The sequence below is a fragment of the Erithacus rubecula genome (genome assembly GCF_903797595.1).
Source record: "Erithacus rubecula genome assembly, chromosome: 14".
Classification (NCBI taxonomy): domain Eukaryota; kingdom Metazoa; phylum Chordata; class Aves; order Passeriformes; family Muscicapidae; genus Erithacus; species Erithacus rubecula.
The window spans coordinates 1,736,286-1,757,935 of NC_136666.1; the positions used below are offsets into that span (position 1 = coordinate 1,736,286).

At 54.9% G+C, this 21,650-nt stretch overlaps 3 protein-coding genes across 5 annotated transcripts; 2 read left to right on the forward strand and 1 right to left on the reverse strand.

Annotated features, from left to right (window-relative positions):
• Nucleotides 1-181: 181 nt before the first annotated feature.
• Nucleotides 182-4,943, forward strand: FAM219B (family with sequence similarity 219 member B). Of its 2 annotated transcripts, none has more exons than XM_079317718.1 (6): nt 182-280; nt 2,887-2,989; nt 3,247-3,331; nt 3,653-3,730; nt 3,989-4,037; nt 4,166-4,943. In XM_079317718.1, the coding sequence occupies exons 1-6, from the start codon at nt 200-202 to the stop codon at nt 4,253-4,255; spliced, it is 486 nt and encodes a 161-aa protein (XP_079173844.1). In that variant the 5' UTR covers nt 182-199; the 3' UTR covers nt 4,256-4,943. The 2 variants fall into 2 exon arrangements, with proteins under 2 accessions (XP_079173844.1, XP_079173843.1); XM_079317717.1 differs by having other exon boundaries at nt 4,188-4,943.
• Nucleotides 4,944-5,241: 298 nt separating this feature from the next.
• On the reverse strand, nt 5,242-8,778 carry MPI (mannose phosphate isomerase). Of its 2 annotated transcripts, none has more exons than XM_079317715.1 (8): nt 8,656-8,778; nt 7,985-8,112; nt 7,474-7,674; nt 7,255-7,396; nt 6,467-6,649; nt 6,201-6,374; nt 5,886-6,094; nt 5,242-5,573 (listed from the first exon to the last, which is right to left on the reverse strand). In XM_079317715.1, the coding sequence occupies exons 3-8, from the start codon at nt 7,666-7,668 to the stop codon at nt 5,358-5,360; spliced, it is 1,119 nt and encodes a 372-aa protein (XP_079173841.1). In that variant the 5' UTR covers nt 7,669-7,674; nt 7,985-8,112; nt 8,656-8,778; the 3' UTR covers nt 5,242-5,357. The 2 variants fall into 2 exon arrangements, with proteins under 2 accessions (XP_079173841.1, XP_079173840.1); XM_079317714.1 differs by lacking the exon at nt 8,656-8,778 and adding an exon at nt 8,394-8,467.
• On the forward strand, nt 8,533-21,521 carry SCAMP2 (secretory carrier membrane protein 2). Its single transcript, XM_079317716.1, has 9 exons — nt 8,533-8,691; nt 13,259-13,339; nt 13,649-13,738; nt 15,080-15,197; nt 15,832-15,960; nt 16,385-16,544; nt 17,050-17,151; nt 18,998-19,115; nt 20,092-21,521. Exons 1-9 carry the CDS (start codon nt 8,635-8,637, stop codon nt 20,236-20,238), a joined length of 1,002 nt encoding a protein of 333 aa, XP_079173842.1. The 5' UTR covers nt 8,533-8,634; the 3' UTR covers nt 20,239-21,521.
• The last annotated feature ends 129 nt before the right edge of the window (nt 21,522-21,650 follow it).

The following is a 21,650-nucleotide window of genomic DNA, read 5'->3' on the forward strand; positions in this document are numbered from 1 at the left end:
CGGTCCCGCTGTCCCGGTCCCGCTTCCCGGTCCCGCTGTCCATTCCCGCGGTCCGGTCCCGCTGTCCCGGTCCCGCTGTGCGGTCCCACCCCGCATGCGCGGCAGAGGGGCGCGCCCTTTCCTCGCCCCTCATTGGCTGAGCTCTGGCGGCCCCGCGCTGCCATTGGCGGGCGGCCCAGGGGGCGGGGCAGGGGCGGCCATGGCGACGGACGGCGGCGGAGCCGGGGCAGCTCCCGGTGCCGGTTCTGGTCCCGCTGCGAGCGGCCGGCGGGGCCCGGGGGTACGTGCGATGTACGGGGGTGCGGGCTGTGTGGGGCTGTGTGGGGCTGTGTGAGGTATCTGCATGGGGCATCTGCATGGGGCATCTGCATGGGGCATCTGCATGGGGCATCTGCATGGGGCAGGGTGGGGTGTGTGCACAGGGGTTATGGGGCTGGGGTCTGTCCATGCGGTGTGTGCACGGGTGTTATGGGGCCGGGGTATATCCATGGGGTGTGCACAGGGGTTATGGGGCTGGGGTGTGTCTATGGGGTGTGCACGGGGGTTATGGGGCTGGGGTGTGTCTATGGGGTGTGTGGGGTGTGTGCACGGGGGTTATGGGGCTGGGGTGTGTCCATGGGGTGTGCACGGGGGTTATGGGGCTGGGGTGTGTCTATGGGGTGTGTGCACGGGGGTTATGGGGCTGGGGTGTGTCTATGGGGTGTGTGGGGTATGTGGGGTGTGTGCACGGGGGTTATGGGGCTGGGGTGTGTCTATGGGGTGTGTGCACGGGGGTTATGGGGCTAGGGTGTATCTATGGGGTGTGTGGGGTGTGTGCACGGGGGTTATGGGGCTGGGGTATGTCTGTGGGGTGTGTGCACAAGGCTTATGGGGCTGGGGTCTGTCCATAGGGTGTGTGCACGGGGGTTATGGGGCTGGGGTCTGTCCATGGGGTGTGTGGGGTGTGTGCACGGGGGTTATGGGGCTGGGGTGTGTCCATGGGGTGTGCACGGGGGTTATGGGGCTGGGGTGTGTCTATGGGGTGTGTGGGGTGTGTGCACGGGGGTTATGGGGCTGGGGTCTGTCCATGGGGTGTGCACGGGGGTTATGGGGCTGGGGTGTGTCCATGGGGTGTGCACGGGGGTTATGGGGCTGGGGTGTGTCTATGGGGTGTGTGCACGGGGGTTATGGGGCTGGGGTGTGTCCATGGGGTGTGCACGGGGGTTATGGGGCTGGGGTGTGTCCATGGGGTGTGCACGAGGGTTATGGGGCTGGGGTGTGTCTATGGGGTGTGTCCATGGGGTGTGCACGAGGGTTATGGGGCTGGGGTGTGTCTATGGGGTGTGCACGAGGGTTATGGGGCTGGGGTGTGTCTATGGGGTGTGTCCATGGGGTGTGCACGAGGGTTATGGGGCTGGGGTGTGTCTATGGGGTGTGTCCATAGGGTGTGTGCACAGGGGTTATGGGGCTGGGGTGTGTCTATGGGGTGTGTGGGGTATGTGGGGTGTGTGCACGGGGGTTATGGGGCTGGGGTGTGTCTATGGGGTGTGTCCATGGGGTGTGCATGGAGGTTATGGGGCTGGGGTGTGTCTATGGGGTGTGTGGGGTGTGTGCATGGGGGTTATGGGGCTGGGGTGTGTCTATGGGGTGTGTGGGGTGTGCACGGGGGTTATGGGGCTGGGGGTGGTCTATGGGGTGTGTGGGGTGTGTGCACGGGGGTTATGGGGCTGGGGTCTGTCCATGGGGTGTGTGCACAGGGGTTATGGGGCTGGGGTCTGTCCATGGGGTGTGTGCACGGGGGTTATGGGGCTGGAGTGTGTCTATGGGGTGTGTGGGGTGTGTGCACGGGGGTTATGGGGCTGGGGTATGTCCGTGGGGTGTGTGCACAAGGCTTATGGGGCTGGGGTCTGTCCATGGGGTGTGTGCACGGGGGTTATGGGGCTGGGGTGTGCACGGCGGTTATGGGGCTGGAGTGTGTCTATGGGGTGTGCACGGGGGTTATGGGGCTGGGGTGTGTCTATGGGGTGTGCACGGGGGTTATGGGGCTGGGGTGTGTCTATGGGGTGTGCACGGGGGTTATGGGGCTGGGGTGTGTCTATGGGGTGTGTGTGTTGGACAGCATTGGAGCAATTCAGTGGGAGAATTCATGTTTCAGAGTTGCAGACATGGAGGCACAGTACTGTACACGGTGTATAAACATAGATATAGATATAGATATAAATATAGATATAGATATGTGCACACACACAGGTGTAGCAGCTGGCTAGGAAGGGGTGTGGCACATCCAGAGGGATCTGGGGGGGCACTGCCTGGTTTTTCCCATGATGAAGCTCTGTCCTGCTAATTCTGGCTTAAGACACCGAGGCTAATCCTGCCTGTGCTCTCCAATCACCATCCCAAGTCCTCTGCCTTCTTTAATTCCACGTCCCTCCTGTGCCAATTCTCTCTGATTTTCTCTCTGTTTTCTTCATTACTACTTGTGTTTGTGGAGGTTTTTTCCTCCCCCTTGCCCTTAGGAGCGTTGGTTCTCTTTGACAATAACTGGAGACAATAAAAGGAAGAAACTTTAAAGGCTCAAACCCCAAAATTAACATGTACAATCCTTACATTTGTGTTTGATTAACCTCTCAGTAAATCTCCTCCACCACCTTTTCCCAAGTATTTCTGCAGCCAGGCTTGTACAAGAGCTGATGGTGACTTTTAATTAGCATCACCATTCCCAAATAATCTTTTTGTCTGCTAACAGATCTGCTTATTCCTTTTCCTCTCCCTCCTCCCGGGCTGGGGAGGAGGAGCTGATTTCCCTGCTGACCTTGAGCTCCCAGGAACTCCAGATTCTCCAAGGTGACTCTGCTTTACTTCATCCCCATGGAGAGATGCTAAATGCTTCTTCCACCCTTTTTTCAGCTGATTTGGGCTGAAAAGAAGAGGCTGAACAAAGGCACAGATGTGGTGGAGAAAAGGGGCCCATACATCATGAGCAAACCTCCCTCCATTCAGGCCAAGCTGAGTAAGTGATGCTTGGTGGACTCTGCTGGGATTTTGGGTGTTGTTTCCACCACTCTCCCAGAGCTGGAGTTACCAAAAACCCTTTTATTCCTTGGTGGGATAAAACCTTTACAAAACCCTGTTACAAACCCTTTGGAAAGCACTGCCCTGCAACACCCTCCACACCCATTCCCCAAAACCTTTGGGGTTTCTTTCTTTTCTTTGGGAGCACTTGGGGATTTGGCGATTTTCCTCCCTGTCCCTGTGCTTGGCTTTCAGAGAGGCAGAGGGAGCTGGCAAAGGCAGCGCTGCGGAGGCAGGGGCTGCTGGGGGCACCCACTGCCCTGAAACCAACTCCTAAAAGGTCTGATCCCCTCTTCCTCTTTTCAAAATTGACTTTTCACTTGGCGAGACTGGGAAGATCAAGAGGGTTAAAAATAAAAGTTTGGGACCTGTTTGACCAGGGATATCCAGTATAATAAAATAAACTGCTTTTCTCTTTATTTCGGGGATGATTTGGTGGGATGGATTTATTTGGGTATCCAAATTTATTTGGGTTTAGCTGGTGGTGGACCTGGACAGTGCCTGGGTGGGAAGGAGTGGGATTCCTGCCCTGGCTCCTTAGCCTGTCAGCTGTTTCCATGTGAAATATCTGTGCTGGTCTCACTCCTTTGTTTTCTGCCAGGTCTGTGAAGTTCAACAAGGGCTACACGGCGCTCAGCCAGACAGCTGATGAAAACCTGGTCTCCCTCGACTCAGACAGGTGAATATCCCAGGATTTGGGGTAAATATCCCACAGTTTTGAGGGTGGGATGGCTTTTTTGGAGGGTTGATTTTCCTCATCCCTTGTAGAACATCCCTGCTGGTGCTGGGCACCTCAGAGCAGCGAAACGCTCCTGTTGTGCCAGATTCCAAATATCCCTTGGGGCTGCACTTTGCAGCTCCTTTGCCCCCCAAATTCCCTCTGTCTGCATCCTAAAGACCCCATTTCCTGGCCAGCTCTGTTTCTTTTTCCCCTCAGTGATGGTGAGCCAGGATCCAGGTGTTCCTCAGGATACTCCTCCGCCGAGGCAAGTGCTGGGCTTTGACTGGCACTGTGGGGTCCCCGTGGGTTCCCCCATTCCCCTGACCCCTGGAGGCTCTGCCTGGGGGCTGGCAGCATCACCCCACAGAGCGTGGCTGTGTGTCCATCCCGCAGAGCCCTGCTTTGTCCCCTGCAGCAGGTGACCCAGGACCTGAGCCGGCAGCTGCTGCAGGACGGGTACCACCTCGACGAGGTCCCCGATGATGAGGACCTGGATCTCATCCCCCCAAAACCTGCTGCCTCCTCTTCTTGCCCCTGTTGTTTTGGAGAAAGTCTCTCCTGCGTGATCCAGTAGCTGCATAAGAACAGGTCAAAAATCCAGCACTTTTTTTGTCCTGTGGGATGGATGGTGAGTGTCTGGGTCCCACACCAGGACGGTGAAACAAGGACTGAATGATGCTGCTCGTGGCAGAGACCAACTGACCCCAAAAGACTTTTCCTTACACTCAGCAATATTGGGGGGAGGTGGCTCAGTGATGTTTTGGTGGCCTGGATGGGACCTGGCACTTGGCTGGGGTGGGAAGGGAGAACAGGCAGAGCCTGGCACCTGCACAGGGGTAAAAAGGGAAGGATTTGGGAGTTGCTGGGGTTGGAGCTAATGGCTTATTCCCATTCTCCTCAACGCTGCTTTGATGCAGGTGAGGCACAGGCCAGGCCCCCCTTGGATTTGGGGGGCTGGGGAGCCTCCCTGCTGCAAACCATAAATGCTGCCTTAAACCATGGTCCTGCTCTATGTTATAGAGGACAATCAGCTTCTTATACTAGAGAAACCTTATTTAAATATTTCATGTCAAGGACATGAACCGGTTGGGGGAGGGGGGCGTGTTTGTTTGTTTTTGTATTTTACTTGTAAAAGGGAGCACTCAATAAACTGGATCTCATTACTCAGAAATGGTGCTGCTGTGTGAGGGGGATTCCTGTTTTCCCTCATCACATTTTACTGAGGAGCAATGGAGGGGAAGTGTCACAGCCAGTGTTTGGGGGATGCTGGAGCTGCTCCCAGCCTCTCTGGCCCCCTCCACCAGAGACAAAACCACCTCTTTATTCACTCCATCACCCCCCCACGCAGCCCCCTTTTACAGCCAGGGAAAGCCATCAGCCAGGCTTGGGAAGAGCCCACCAGCAGCAGCAGAAAGCCTCAGCCCCATCCAAGGAGCAGATCCACGGAATTGCTCTTTCTATACATCAGGGCTGGTTTGGGGATTTAATAGGCGGAGGGAAAACTTTCAAGCGAGAAGACTTTGACCACAGCAGTTTCTATCTACTCAAACATGGAGTGTTGTGGAGGAAGTGTCCCAGGTGGTGCTCAGAGCAGGCAGCAGGCTCGGAAGAGCAGCATCCCAGGTGAGGAGAGGTGCAGGGAGATGCTCTCATTGGCCGAGATGAAGAGCACGGAGCCACGCTGCAGGGACATCTCGGAGGCGGCGGCTGTGGAGGTGCCCACGGCTGTCCCTTGGATCACCAGCAAGATGCTGGCAGAGTCCATGGCAGAGATGAGGTACAGCTTGATGGAGGCAGGGATCTGCCAAGGGAAATGCCACTCTGGCTGGAGTCTCCCTCAGCAGAAGGGGGCTGTCCCCATTCCCACCCCTCTGCTGTGTCTGCAGCAGCCCAAACCCAGGCACCAGTTCATGGTTCTCCCTCTGCCTAGAGCTGCTGGGGAAGGTGAACAAGCTCCAGACAGAGGGAATGGGGGAGGAATAAAGAGACCAGCACCCCATTATCCCCAAGCATCCCTCCCTCCTTGCCAGGACACTGATTACAAAGGTGAGGGAGCCCAGCCAGCACTGGGGTGTCCCACCTGGTGTCCCAACACAGATCGGTCATCACTCACCTCTATCCTCATGATGGTGAAGTCTGGCACGGGTGGGTCATAGAGGTAGACATGGGGATCCAGCTGGCTCTGCGCTGCAGGGAAGATCTTGGAGCTGCTGGGTGCTGGTGTGTAGTTGAGCATCTCACAGAGGGTGAGCACATCGATGAATTTGGGGGTAAGCCCGGCACGCACCGTGTTATCCGAGCACGCCATGATCTCCACGCAGTCTGCAGGGACGAGGCAGCGCTGTCAGCCCGCCCCAGCCCTTCCTGCTGTCCCCACAGCCAGTCCTTGCAGGATGCTGGGGTGGGAGAGAGCCCTCCCAGTGCTCACCTCCGTGCAGGTAGGCGTGGGGCTCGTTGGCTCCCAGGAACATGGCCTCCCCTGGCTCCAGCCTCACCAGGTTCAGGAAATAAATGGTGAAGCAGCCAATGTCCCCGGGGTACTGGGAGTGCAGCTGCAGCAGCAGGTCCCCGTTGCTCCCCGACGTGTCCTTCCCCTCCGCCACTGTGCAGGAAGAGACAGACCCAGCTGGGGGTGCCCTCACCCCTAAACACAGTCCCCCAAAACTGGTTTGGGGTGCCACAGCCAGGACCCACCTTCCTGGGAGATCCTCTTGACCAGCATGTTCAGCTGGTCCACGAAGAACTTCTTCTCGCTCTTCATGAGGCGGGTGAAGCACACGCGGAGCGCGGCCGAGACCCCGCGGGGATCGTCGCTCCCGCTGCGCTCCAGCTGCTCCGCTGCCACCTCCCCGATCAGTGCCCGCAGCTCGGGGACATCTGCGGGGCCAGCCCCACTCAGAGCCACGCCTCCAGGGCAGGGAGAACAGATCCAGACAGAACCAGCACCCCCAGCCCAGGGGAGAACAGCTCCAGGCAGAACCAGCACCCCCAGGGCAGTGGAGAACAGCTCCAGATGGAACCAGCACCCCCAGAGCAAGAGAGAACAGCTCCAGGCAGAACCAGCACCCCCAGCCCAGAGGAGAACAGCTCCAGATGGAACCAGCACCCCCACGGCAGGGGAGCAGAGTCACCATCCCCATATCAAATCCCAGCCCTGGGGAGTGCTGTCCTCATCCTGAAGTCCATTCCAAGAGAGCACCGTCCCCACCATGAACTTCATCCCAAGAGAGCATCACTCAAACCATGAACTCCATCCCAAGAGAGCACCATCCCCACCATGAACTCCATCTCAGGAGAGCATCACCCCACCCTGAACTCCATGCCAAGAGAGCATCACTCCAACCATGAACTCCATCCCAAGAGAGCATCACCCCAACCATGAACTCCATTCCAAGAGAGCACCATCCCCACCCCAAAATCCATCTCAAGGGAGCATGGGCACCGTCCCCACCCAGGTCTGACCCTGCTCCCTCCACCCTTACTCTGGAGGAAGGAGACGATCTCCTCCACGGGCCGGAAGCCACACATGCCCTCGAAGGGGGTGAGGGCGATGGCCATCTCGGGCTTGTGGTTGGCATCGGGATAGTGCTCAGGGAACTGGGTGTGGAGCTTCGCTGCCAGCTCCTGCAGAGAGGGGAGAGGAGCTGGGAGAGCTCCGCAGGGACACGGGGTCGGGCTGGGCACACCCGGGGCTCCCCTACCTTGTTGGGGTGCGCCTGCACGGACAGGGCGGTGTTGACCGACAGCACCTTGAACAGGAAGGGCAGCCGGCCCTGGAAGGCGTCCTTCACCTTGGCCCCCAGGCAGGCGGGGTTGTCGGCGATCCACTGGCCCAGGGTTTTTTGGGGGATGCGGTTATCCCGGATGAGGGCATCGCCCCGGGGGTGTGTGCCCATCCACAGCTGCGAGACACCAACACACGGCAGACCCTGAGCCGGGCAGACCCTGAGCCGGGCAGCCAGCGCGGATGGCTCGGGTTCTGCAGAGGCTGCCCGGCCCCAGGGGTGAGCCCTGGGGCTGAGTCACGGCGGGATTCCCTCCAGCTCCATGTTCCCCCTCCCCGGGGGACAGCTGGGGACATGGGACAGCATCGCGTCCTGGTAGGACACAGGATGGTGAGAGCCACCGCCGCAGGGTGGGGTGAACACACGGACGGACACACGGACACGGACAGAATGGACACGGACAGAATGGACACACAGACACACTCACCTCAGCGTAGGGCTGCTCAGGCTGGACCTGGACCAGCGGGTCACCACTGGCCACCAGCTTGGCCACCTCGCTCTCCAGGCCCACCTTCCCCCAGGAATAGTTCTGCACCACGCAGGAGAGGGGGAACACTGCGGGAAGGCAGGCAAGTGTTAGGGGGGCACGGAAAGAACCCCCTAAAACCCTTCCACATCCCCGGGGCAAGGGCAGAGGGTGTCAGGCAGGGAGAGGAGCGAGAGCTCGGGAGGTGACACGATTTTCAACCATCACACGGCGATCTGGGGGCGTTCGGGCTGGGAGCACGAGTCACGGGTCCCCCGCCCCGCCGCCCCGGGGGTGTCCCGGTGGGATGGGGGTCCCGGAGGGCGGGTCCCCGTCCCCGCGGCCCCGTGGGTGCCCGTGCCCCGCTCACCCCGGATCTCCGCCATGGCTCGGCCGGGCAGGACCTGCCCCCCTCCCCTCCCCCATCACCCCCCCGCCCCCACCCCCGGCGTCTATAAGCGCCGCTGTGACGTCACGCGGTCACGCCCATCGGGTTAACCCCGCGCGAGCTGTACGCGCCGCCGTGACGTCACGCGGCTCCCGGTCACGCGGGTGCCCCGGAAGCGCCAGGAGCGGCGGCGGCGGGAGCGGAGCAGCAGCGGACCGCGCCCATGTCGGGCTTCGACACCAACCCGTTCGCCGACCCGGTGGACATCAACCCTTTCCAGGTGGGCGCCGAGCGCGGGCAGCTCCCCCTTGGCGCGGCCCGGCCCGGCCGGGCCCCCGTGCCGGGACGTGGCACTGAGTGAAGCGCCTCCGACCAATGGCAGAGCCGCTTCTGCGCGTCCCGGCCAATGGGAGGGAGGGGGCGGGACCGGGGGCGTGAGGCGGCCGCGACCCCCGGCCCTGAGTGCCCGAAACCCGGGCAGCGCCGGGGGTCCCGCTCCCCTTGCTGCGGCCTCGGGCCCGTCTCCCTTCTGTGTGTCCCGATCCCCGTACGGATCCTGTATCCCCGTCCCCCTCCGCTGTGCCCCCCCGGTCCCTCCCGCTCTGTCCCCGTGAGGCTGCTCCTCACCACCCTCGCTGCCTCACCTCGCCAGGGATGCCCATCCTGAGGTGTTATTAAAATTAATCCGTCCGTGGAGCTCTCCTGGCCGTGCTGCGTGGTGGTCTCTGGCTCTGTTTTTGAGGCGCTTAAAAGTGAGTTCCCAAGGCAAAGCTGTGGGTTTGGTGTGGCTCAGAGCAGGGGATTCCTGTTAAGGTCGCTGAGGACTCGGTCTCTGTTCGCTGGGTTGAACCTCTGAAAATTGGGGTCATTGGTGTAGGGAGGTGGCCTGGAACGGCCTCGAGTGTGAAATTGGGTGTCTGGCCTTTGGCTCCTGTCTGGGAGCTCTGCTGCTCGGCTGGGATGTGAGTGTTTTCCTGACCTTGGATTTCAGGGCTGAGCCAAACAGAAGCTGTGTACTGATGAAGCTGAGTCTTTTGAGGAATCACAGTGAAAAAATGCTTTCTCTTCTTCTTCACTTTCATTTTAACATGGTCTTGTGGCTCTCAGGAATGGGAAAAGTTGGGATGATCGTGTTCCTCTGCTATTCCTTCCAGGGAGTGGAATATATTGCTGTTCATGGACATGGGATTTGTTGCTTTGGGCTCTGAGGGAGTAAATATTCCTAGAATCACAGAACGGTTTGGGTTGGAAGGGAAATTAAAGCTCAGACAGTTCCACTCCCTGCCATGGGCAGGGAAACCTTCCACCATCCCAGGTGGCTCCAAATTCTGTCCAGCCTGGCCTTGGACACTTCCAGGGATCCAGGGGCAGCCACAGCTTCTCTTCCTCACAGGGAAGAATCTCCTGATATCCAGTCTAATCTCTGTCAGTTTGAAGCCATTCTCCGTTGTCCTGTCACTTCAGGCCCTTGTGAAAAATTCATCTCCATCTTTCTTGTCATCTCCCTTCAGCTGCTTTGTTCACATTCAAGCTCTCCTGGTATCTGACAGAACAGGGCTGTGCTCACTCTTTATTCACTGCACAAACAAAAAAAGGTTGAAGGTGATTTCCAGCCAGTAACTCCCACGTCAGGCTCACTTCTTAAGGAGGATTAACACATGTCCCACCGTGGATTCCCCTGTGACAGCTCTTTGCAGCTCATCTGCTCCTTGTGGGAGGTTCTGTAACCTCCTCTTGGGGCTGCAAGTTTTTGTCTTACCTTGTGTTTTTTTCCAAGAAAAATTCCCCAGCAGCTGGTTGAGAGGAATTTTTGTCTGTTGCTTCCTGGAACCTCGAAGCCTCGTTGTTCTGGTTTGAGATGGAATCCCAGCCTGTGGGACAGCCTGTTCCCTGCCCGGGGCTGGGTCCAGGTGTTGGCTCTGTGCTGGGGTGACAATGTCCCACTGACACCACCTTCCACATGCTTGGGAAGGAGCAGAAGCCTCCTCACCCTCCCAGCCCGTGGATCTCTCTTGCCACAGCACCAGGGTTGTCCCTCCTTGCTGGAGCTCCCAGTTCAGTGCTTCATCAATCCTGATGGGTCTCTGCCTTTTCAGGAGATTTTGTTCATGATGTTCGTTAAGCTGTGTGCAAAATAAGCTGCTTTGATCCTGTTAAAAATATCTCTGGCTGCTCTGTTACTTATTGTAACCAGTTAATGAGAGATGATTAACTTCCTTCCTTTATCTAGTAACCTGCTGGAAGTAGCTGCCTCCAAAACTTTGATTTGAGTTTCAGGCAGAGCTGGAAACTTCCATCCTCTCCAGAGATATCAGTAATAAAATCCTCAGGATTTCTCTCAGTTCATCTTCCAGGCAGTGGCAGCACTCTGAGTCTGCAGGATTGGTTATATTTGGGGCAATACTGTGATATTTGACAACTCTGTTAAGTTCCAGGTGATTCTAGGCTGAGCATTTTTCCTTGATCTCATCTAGAGAGACCTCTCATTTTTGTTTCTTTAATCTGTGGGAACAGAAAGAAAAGAAAAAATAGAATTCCTTGCACAATGAACCTGTTGTATCCAAACATTTTACCAGTGCGACAGCAACTTTTTATTTGCATCAAGCTGCATTTGAAAATAGTTTTAATATTTGTGGCAGTGCAGTTTGGTTGAGATGTGAAGTTATTCTGTACTGGGGGCATCTGAAGCCATGAAAAAAAGCATCACACTTCCCTGGAACTTGAGGAAGCAATGGTTGGAGGGGCAACAAAAGGGATTTGCTCATGGCATCCCACAGGATCGATTTGTGAGCACGAGCTTTGTGGCTGGGCACACTTATTGTGGCTCCAAGGAGTTCTGAATTCAATCCCTGATCCTTGCCAAGGTTTGTTTCAAGAGGGGCAGCTGCCCTTTGCTGTGTAGCTGGCAGGAAATATCTGCAAAACACGAAGTTAGTGGGCAGCTCCTCGCTGACTGCATGCCTGGTGCTCGCTCATCCCTCACTGCCTGCTCTGGGCTCACCACAGCAGCTGCTGCTGTATCACCCTCTGCTTTCCTTCCTGCCCTGCCCAGGCACGTGTCCAAACACTTCAGCTTTGTTGCAAATTCCCTGCTCTTTGGGTTCCTATTTTAGACACACTTGCACAATAGCAGGCCAGTCAAGCAGAGCTGCTGGGCCTTGGCCTTGTAGCCTAATTAAGTGATTTTTTTTTTTTTTTTTCAAAAAAGATGAGAGCTTGTCTACCTTGGGAATCAAACTGTGGTGCAGCTGAAGCTGTGGTGCTGCTCTCCCTGCCCGTGGAAAACTCTCCAGCTTTGAGAAGCCAAAGGCAGTAAAGTGTGTTCATTATGGTGGTACTGTAGCATTTCTCCTTATTCCCAGCCTGACCACCCAGGCTCTCCAGAGGCTTTTGCAGTTTTCACTTTCCACTTCCCACACCTTGAAGGGAGTTTCTCTTCCTTGTGCAGTTGTTTTTGCTGGACTTTAGTCCAGCTGGGGCTCGTGTGCTCCAGACTAAAGGGTTTGTGCTGATGTGCAGCAGCGAGGGGGGAAGTGTGAACACGTGCTGTCATCCCTTACCCCGGCACAGCTGAAGCTTCCAGAGGAGTCAGGAGTGAAATAAAAGCATGTTTTCTGTCCAGTGTGGCAGTCCTGCTGCTTCTTCCCACTTTTTGCAGCCCTTCCTCGCTGGGGAGTTGAACTTCCCCGAGCAGCATCCGAGAATGTGGGGTGATTCACAAACGAGTGCGACCTGTTGGTGGGGAGTGCCTGCCGTGCAGGAGCTGTGGAGTTACTCATTAACTGCTCTGTGAGGATCCTGCTGGGCAGAAGGCTGCGCTAGAAGCCCGGGAATGGCTCCAGAGGGATTTTCCTCCATTCCCTGGCTCCCTCCTCCCCAGCCCTGGCTCTGTCAGCCCCGCACGCCCCAGCGCAGCCTCGCTTTCTTCTCACCCCATGAAGCACCAAATGAGGCTGGTCTGGACACACGAGGTGCTGAGGAAGGGAGAAGAAGCCACTTTTTAATTTTCTAATTTAATTTTCTCACACCTTGCTCTCAGATAGGCAGAAAGTTTTCCAAGTTCAGAAAGGGAACTTTTCTATTTCTGGAATAACTGGGGAGAGGGGTGCTCCAGAGGGCAACATCTGGCTGCCCAAGGGGAATCTCTGCATGGAAAGGAGTGGGTAGAAAAGAGGAGATATAAGCAGCTGTGTGCATTGCAGATGAGGGGAGAGAGGTGTTCTGAGGTGCAGAGAGCCTGTTTTTAAACATCAGAGGAGTTAATGGAGACGAGTGGGAGGTGCTGTGAGTGGAAGTGAGAGCTGTTATGCCAGCAGCATTAAAACCTCCTAAAATAATTGGTGTCACACCTCCAGCTCAATTTTCCTGAGTGTTTCACTTATCCAGAGCAGTCAGTGGCATTTTAGCTTGCTGGCATCTCTCAGCCAGGATCAGCTGTATCTAGAATCTCTTTTTTGTATCTGGAGTCTCATCATGCTTGCTTTGGTGAGGCCCAGCAACAACCTCTCCATAGCTGGATGAGTCCAAATCCCTGGAAATTAGGAATAACTCGCTGTAGATGGGCAGAAGTAGCCTGCACAAAGTATTTCTGTGCCAAAAGCACGTTGTGGTTGTTCAGACATCCCTCTTGGCTGAACAGGAGACTATTTCTGCTCAAAAGTCTTGCCTTGCTGGTGGTCATCTCCTTGGATATTTAAATTCCATGCCAGCCAGGGCCATCTCCCTGTGGCAGGGATGTGTTTCAAAGAAAAGATGGCCCTGATGTTATTAAAGGCCTTTTCCAAACTGAAACCAGTGATGATACCCCATATCCAATGCTGATTTACCCTTGTGCTCTCTCCCTCCAGGACCCCTCGGTGACACAGCTCACAAACACCAGCCAAAGTGGCTTGGATGAATTCAACCCCTTCTCTGAGAGCTCCCAGCTGGTATGTGCCACCTGTATTTGTGTTCTGTGGTGGTTTTAGTGGTGTAGAAGATCCCTTGACAGGTGCAGCTCAAAAAAAGAGGAATTCCCAGCTCTTTTCCCCATGGATGTGGCTCGTGGTGTGCAGTGGGCAGTTGACTGAACCGGGCGCTGAGCTGCCCTGGCAGTGCCACTGAGGGATGGCTGACAGAGCCTCCTCCTTATTCCCTGAGCCAGGTGGGAGAAGGAGGGCAGGAAGGTGAGATTTGTGGTTTAAACAATTCACCAAGAGTTGTGTTTCTCTGCCATGTTTTTCCCTGGTCTCTTGCAGACAAATGCAGCACGGACGACGCCAGCGGCGCAGCCCTCGGGCCACTCGCAGCCAGCTGTGCTGCAGACATCTGTGGAGCCCACACCACAGGTACAGCCCCTCTCCTGCCCTCCCTGCCCCCTCCAGCTCCCAGGGCCTCTGGGAGCACAGGTGTCCTGGTTTGAGGGACAGGTGTCTCCCAATAAAGGCAGAAAGTTCTCTTTGAAATGGAGAATGTAAACCCCCTCCCTCCACATTATTATAATTTTGAAATTAAGGGGATCTCAGGCAAAAATATAGGAATTAGGAATAACAGTACTAGGAAAATAAAATAGAAATGCAGTATTACAAAGAACAATCCCAAACCCTGCCAGAGTCAGAATCCAAGCTGACACCCGTCAGTCAGTCAGGGTGTTGGCAGCAGCCCCATTCAATGGTGGCTGCATCCTCCTGCAGTGGCAGATGTGGTTCAGCTGGAGTAGTGCTCCTGGAGAAGGTGCAGTTTCCTCTGAAGGTGCAGGGATGATGTGGAAAGGTCTGGCTTTCCTCTGGAATGCAGTGGAAAGAAGGTGCCTTGGTGTCCCAAATCTCAGTTTTTCTCTGGGTAGGAAAGGCTTGGCTCCTGCCCTGGCTGGAGCATCTGCCAGTGGGATGATGGAATTTGATCAGTCCCACAGTGGGACTGAATGGGGCAGCAGCAGATGATATCTCCTGGAGGGAGGATGGGCTGTGGAAAGATAAAGATGATTGCCCCAGCTGGTTTAAAGCTGCCCCATTAGCAGATAATATGTGCCAGGAGATCAGGGGCACTGCCCCACCCATAGATGGGGACAGAATACACATTGCTGGACACATCAGCCCACATCACCCCAGTGGGGTGGTGAGTGGAAGCTTGCATTTCCAAGGCAGATCTTTCTAGGGAATACACACATACAGATTTTCTTGCATCTCTTTCCCTGTTCCTCTGGTGGCCGGGCTTGCTTTGCCTTGTGTCCTGTTGGCTCTGGCTTCCCTCTGGAAGTCCTGGATTGTATCCTGCTAATGCTTTTTGCTTGGTTCTGGTGTCTGGTCAGGCACACTCAATGCCAGGAGAATAAATGCAAGCACCCAACTGCCATGACAACCTCATCCAAAGAACTGAGGCTACTGGGAGAAAAAAATCTCAGAATACATAACAGGTAGAAGAGATCCTTAAGAGGTGTGGTAGGCAGCTGGGAAGGGAGTTGTCCTGGTAAGCCTGCTCACTGCTCTTGTGAGGTACTCAGAGAAGGGAGGTGAAAACTGTAGATAAGCTCCTCCTCCCAGACTTGATTTGTCCTCCAGTGGCAGTGTCAGAGTGTCTGAGCTTTCATGTCACCCTGTGCATCTTTCTTCCCAGCCTGGCACCCAGTGGTGCCCCCACAGCCCAGCCCAGGGCAGGGCTGACCCCTCTGATCTGTGTCCCCTCCCCAGGCCGTGGCTGCAGCAGCACAGGCAGGGCTGCTCCAGCAGCAGGCAGAGCTAGAGAGGAAGGCAGCTGAGCTGGAGAAGAAGGAAAGGGAACTGCAGAGCCACGCAGCCAGCATCGACCGTGAGTATTGACACTGCCCAGCCTTGATGGCTGCTTTGCCAGGATTTCAGGAAAACTCCCTGTGGCAACCCTTCTGGGACAGTGCCTGGCATGCCACAGCTCCCAGGATGGGAAGGCAGCTCAGGGGTGGGATGCTGGAGGCCACTCTGGTGGGTGCCTGCCCTCAAGCAGCTGCATTTCACCACCAAAAGCTTTCAAGCACTGATCTGTACCTGTGCCAGAGCTGGTGAGTGACACTGCCACATTGTGGCTTCTCACTGGGAGCAGCAAAGCTCTTCTTGTTAGCCTCAAGGTTCTCTTAGCCACAGGAACCCAATATTTTCCCCCCTAATCTGGGTTTGAAGTGGCTGAATCTGGGCTTGCAGGGCTGAGTGAGGTGGCTGGGATGGCCCTTTGGCCAGTGCAGGGGAATTCTGCCTGCCTTGAGGGAAAACCTCTGCTCTGCCAGCAGTTTATCCCATTCCTGCTATGCTGCCTGCCCAGATGTAGGAACTGCCCAACCTCTGGGCTCTGCCAAGCTTTTAATGCATGAATTAAACAACAGCTGAACAGCTGCTTGGAAATTCTGGGGTGGGAATTGGTGTTTGAATGAGAGAAGAGTGAGTGAAGAGCTGTTCCTTCCTCCCTTGCACAGCGAGGCAGAACAACTGGCCACCTCTCCCCAAGAGGTGTCCCATCAAGCCCTGCTTCTACCAGGATTTTTCTGCAGACATCCCAGCTGACTACCAGCGGATATGCAAGATGCTCTACTACTTGTGGATGTGTAAGTAACAGCTGGAACTGCAGTCAGAATTCTTTCTCAGGAGGTTCTGTGTGAAAAGCTGAGCTCTGTTGCACTGTGAATGCTGTTGGTGTTGTCTGCAAGGGTAAAATCACATTTATCTCCCTTCTTATGAAGGTAAATGTGAACAACTGAGTTTATGCTTTGGGAATAGCTCATTCATTACAGAATTTTAATTGTTTAATGGAGGCTTGAACAACTATTTAAGATTTGGCCATGAGCAGCAGGATCAGAAGAGCTTCTTGGGTGAAGCTCTGTTTCCCTTCCAAGGAAGGCAGGGAAATTAGATGGCCCAAAGTCACCTTATTGTCTGCAGCTCTCCATGTGTTCAGTGAGACATTAGGGATGCTTTGGAGTTCCCAAGAGCTTGCTAATGTTGTTTTTCTCTCTCTGCCACCCCAACCAGTGCATTCCATCACCCTGCTCCTAAACCTGCTCGCTTGCCTGGCATGGTTCACAGCTGACACCAGCAGAGGAGTGGACTTTGGTCTCTCGATTCTGTGGTTAATTTTATTCACCCCTTGTGCCTTTCTCTGTTGGTACCGACCAATTTACAAGGCTTTCAGGCAAGTGCTGGTTTGTTTTTGTTTTTTTTTTTTTTTTTTTCTGAAAGGAGGATGTATCTCTTAGTGGGAGGAGCTTGGGGTTTATCTGTTCCCATCGTGTATTGCCCGCAGGATTTTTCCAGCTCTTTGCATCATTAGATAAACCCAAACCACTGTGTTACTAAACATATTAGATCTGTCTGATAGAACTTAATTATGGTGATCCTTTTTCACCCTGAAATCCAAGCCTAGGCAGACACAGGGCGCTTTTAATTCATTTTTTATTCACTTTATTAATTTCTGAGATGCTGTTTGGTACATTGATGTCAAGCACGCTGTGTTTGTTGAGGGAGCTGCCTTCACCTCATTTTGTGCAGAGAGCTGGATTTGCATTTGGGTGCCCAAATTCCTGCCCACATCACCTCCCCTCTGCAGCTCTTCCCTGGAGAAGGGAGTCAGTGAAGCTGTTCCTCTCCTCTCAGAGCAGGGATCACGGGTTTCACTCCTGTTGCTGTCTCTCCTGCAGGTCTGACAGCTCCTTCAGCTTCTTCGTCTTCTTTTTCATCTTCTTCTGCCAAATAGCAATCTACATCATCCAGGCTGTTGGAATTCCTGGCTGGGGAGACAGGTAGGCTTGGCTTTGCTGCCTGATCCCTTTTCTCACCAGGGCTGTGACTGGCAGGAGCTCTGGGGCCTGGTTCTCACAGCTGCCTGTTCTTCCTGCTGTGGTTTTCCTCTCTCAGCCCACGCACGGCCTCAGCAGGTCCCAGCTGGGCTGCCTCCCTCCTCTGCTCTTCCCGTCCTAATCCCAGCATGTGAAGAAGAAAGGGAGTATGTGAATTACTGGATATGGGGCAGAAATCCTTCCTTGGGAGGGTGCTGAGGCCCTGGCACAGCTATGGCTGCCCCTGGATCCTTGGCAGTGCCCCAGGCCAGGTTGGACACTGGGGCTTGGAACACCCTGGGACAGTGCAAGGTGTCCCTGGCCATGGCAAGGGAGTGGAATGAGATGAATACTGAGGCCCCTTCCAACCCAAACCATTCTGTGAGGATTCTGCTGCTGTCTTCTCCCTCACTCAGTGCAGATCATATTTGCTCCTCTGGCGTGATCCAGATGTGCCTTGTTCAAACTGGAGCCTTCCCTGGCAGCAATGTGGGGCTGAGGGATCTCTGACCTGAAATCTGGCTACTGCTCAGCCTGATACTGCTGCTACCACCCTGAATCCATCCCCAAACTCTTCCTGCCTCTCTCTGAAGCACATGGTTAGCGGGCTGAGATGAGCAGAGAGGCTTTTAGCCTCACCCTTTCTCAGTGACATTGTCCAGAAGGGTGAGCCTGGGCTTCTGGAGCAGCTCCAGCAGCCTCATGTCAGCAGCTGTGCCCTGCAGGGAGAGCACAGCCTTTCCTCTCGCCTTGCTGCCTCGGCTGCACTCCCACCCTGGAATTACAGAGCACAGGGAAAAGGTCAGCAGCCCGTGGTGCTGCTCCCCAGGGGAAGCCTCCAGTGCGAGCTGCTGTCTATTTTCTGCAGAAGGGCTTGTGGGCAGAGCTGTCCCCAGCCTCCCTGAGTCACAGGGGACAGGGAGGGGGTTTAGTCTGGCTTGGACAGGCTGCCTGGAGCTTTCTGCTCCGTTTCCTCCCGCCAGACAGCGCGGATATTTTCGGCTGCAGCGCTTTCCTCTTCCCTGTGCCTCACATGGGATGGGAGCAGCTCCCTCCCTCCTGCTGGCACACGGTTGAGTTGAGCAGTTGGAAAGGTTCCTTCCTCCAGCACCCAGGAAGGTGTTCTGAGTGAGGTGTCTTGGTATTTTCAGCCACAGCCAAGTGCTGGTAACTTCTTGAATTCTCCCTGTCCCTTCCTTTCAACAGCTCCCAGTGTCTGAATTGTGGAATCACAGGATGGTTTGGGTTGGAAGGGGCCTTAAGGCTCATCTCATCCATGGGCAGGGACACCTTCCACTATGTTGTGTTGTGTCCAGCCCGGCCTGGGACACTTCCAGGGATGGAGCAGCCACCCTGTTCCAGGGTTTCACCACCTCCATGCCTTCCTGCCTCTTCCTTCTGCTCCCAACCCCTTACATCCCTGTCAGGGTGACACTCAGGTCTGAGCTCCAGTCCTGCCAGCTGATCCTTTCCAATTTAGCTGTTCCAGCATATCTTTACCCCACTTGGCTGAATTTTGAGAAGGTGCCCATGGAAGTCACAGTTGGCGCCAAGGGTATTGATTTTGCTGCCTGGGGGGAGGGCACAGGGTTGGAATGCGGGATGATCACAATCCTCTCTCAAAATGCTAATGGAAACTCTATCCCCAAAACAAGGGCCTGGATGAACTCCGGGCTGCAGTTTCCACAGCTGTTTGGTTTTGTGCTTCCCTGTAACCTTTCCCTGAGGCACCTGTGGGTGTCCTGTGGCTCCTGAGCTCCAGCTGTGCTGGAATTCTGACCATGGCCACCCCTGTCTCTGTCCCTGGCAGCGGCTGGATCGCGGCGCTGTCGGTGGTGGGCGGGCACGTGGCCGTGGCTGTCATCATGATGGTGGTGGCCGCCTTCTTCACGCTCTGCGCCGTCCTCTCCCTCTTCCTCCTCAAGCAGGTGAGTGCCTCGGGGGCTGGCACAGCTCAGGCTGCTCCCAGGGGTTGACACCTCCCTTCACCCAGCTGGGAGTGATGATGGCACAAGAGGTTTGAATTAAAGTGGTTTTTGCTTGTGCTTCTTGCATCGATGCCAAATTTCTTGGGCATTTTTGAAGTAGGAAGTAGCCTCCTTTTGGAGTCAGAGAATCATGAAATTATTTGGGAAGGGGCCTTAGAGCTCATCTTATCCCTTTCCAGGGGCAGGGATGCTTTGCACTATCCCAGGTTGCTCCAAGTGTCTGGAACATTTCCAGGCATCCAGGGGCAGCCACAGCTTCTCTGGGCACCCTGTGCCACAGCCTATCCACCCTCACAGGGAGGGATTTTTTTGCTGATATCCCATCTAACCCTGCCCTCTGGCAGTTTATCCTGCTCAGAGGTGGCTGTGTTTCTGTTCAGCATCCAGGGATTTTCAGTCACTGTTCCCACAGCATTGGGGGGGCTTGTCAAATTTTGGTGGGATCCCAGTGAGTACCTTCCCACTGGTTCCTAAACCCAACCCTCCTCCCTCCTCCTGCCTGACAGCAGCAGGGCTGGATTTCTGCAGGAACAGCAGAAATGGAGCTTGGGGGAAGGCAAGGACAGGCTGGACTGTTTTTATTGGTGCTTCCTTTTTTTCTCCTGCATTTATCTCAAAGGAAATACCTGATGCTGGTGGCACCTTCAGGCCCTGCCCTCCAGTAAATACTGGCTTAAGACTGAGCCATCAGTGTGAGGAGTTTTGTGTCTGAAATCAGCAATTTTGCTGAGAGCTCCACATTTTTCAGCAAAGGAAGAAATTTTTTATTAAATCTACAGCATCCTATGCTGGGAGCCATGGAGCCTGTGCTGTCCAGCTGTGAGGGGATCTGGTTAGGTAAGGAAAAGCAAGGAGTGTGCAGCAATCCCAGAGGCACAGCTGATTTCTCTCATCCTTCCTCCCCTGTCATTGCCAGGTGCATTCCCTGTATCGGCGCACAGGAGCCAGCTTCCAAAGGGCCCAGGAGGAGTTTTCCCAAGGCATCCTCACCAACAGGAGCTTCCAGAACGCAGCAGCTGGGGTGGCCTCCTCAGCTGCACAGAATGCTTTCCGGGGAAATTAACCCTTTTCCCAGGAAATCCAACCCTTCCCAGGAAATCCAACCCTTCCTGGGCTGCCTCCCTCTCGCTTCCTCTGCCCTCATCTCCCCAAACTTCTTTTATTTTTTTTTTTTTTCTCTAAAAATGCACTTTTTGGGGGTACCATGTGAGCTCTGTGATGCCGACACTCCTGATGAGGAGAGGGATTTTTTCAGATTCAGCTGAGCTACGGTTTGGATGATTGGTTTTCCCTGTCTTGTTTTAGGGTGTGGGGAGATGGGGGAAGACATTCTCTGAGGCAAATATTCCTCTCTCCAGGACCTTCTGGGTGTTTATCTCTTCCTCCCTTCACTCTGTCTGTAGCAGGAAGATGAGGGGAAGCAGGTTTTTGATTTTATTCTCTCTCTTCTCTCGGCCTTTGCTACGAAGAATTTGATTATCTGCTGTTTTGGGAGGGTTTTGTAACGTGCATGTAGTTGATGTCGTTAATTTTAAGAACTGAAACTGTACTTTTGGTTTATTACACTCACACAATGCTGTATTTTGTCCTCATAACTGCTGGGGCTTCCTGAGAGCCAGGCTAACGTGACACAAAGGAAAATCTGGGAGCAGAGGGGAATGTGTGGGGGGGTTTATTTCCCCTGGTCCCCCCAGGGCACATCCCTTGCTTCCACAAGGATCCTGCAGGTGCAGCCCTGGGCATGGAGAGGGGGAGAAGGGATCAGTGGAGGCTGAGTCTTCTCAGTGGCTTGAAACCAGGAGAGGAATGGGAAAAGGGATTTTGGCTCCCAGCTCCAGGTTGGGGCAGCTGAAGACACGGGGTCACACAGTGCCTGTGACGCCCTTCTCCAGCTAACCTTGAACGAGTCTTTCTCCAGGGAAGGCTCCTCCCTGCCTTCTTCCTCACGACTTTGATTTGTTTTTAGCTGGGAAGGAACTCTTTTGATGTTTGTCCAGCTGCATCCCAAGCTGGGATGTCCCCTGGGATGAGGGGTGGATGGGGGCAGACTCACACCTCTCCCTCCTTCAGCCCCGTGCTTTGGGTGTCGTGGTTTGGGTTTGGGTGCCCCTGTGGAGGGGGTTTCATGCAGATTTGGCTTTGTGGTGCCCCTTTGCCAGGGCGGGGGTTGTATTAGCCCCCCATCCTGTGCTGGAGAGGGGCAGCAGGGGAGTGCTGGGGTACAGAAATCGGTATTTTTACACCCTTTTCCTCCTGTATTATTGTTTGGATTTTTTTTTCCCCCCCCGAGTCTGATCTTTTAATGTTTAAAAAATTATTAATAAAAAATTGTTCATGTGGTCTGGATACCGTGTCCGTGCCAGCGGGTGGGGGCGTGGTCATTTTGGGGGCGTGGTCTGTTGATTGACGGTTTGAGGGCGAGGCCAGAGTAGAGGGGTGGGAACAGGGGGCGAGGCTTCATTCGCGGGTAAAAGC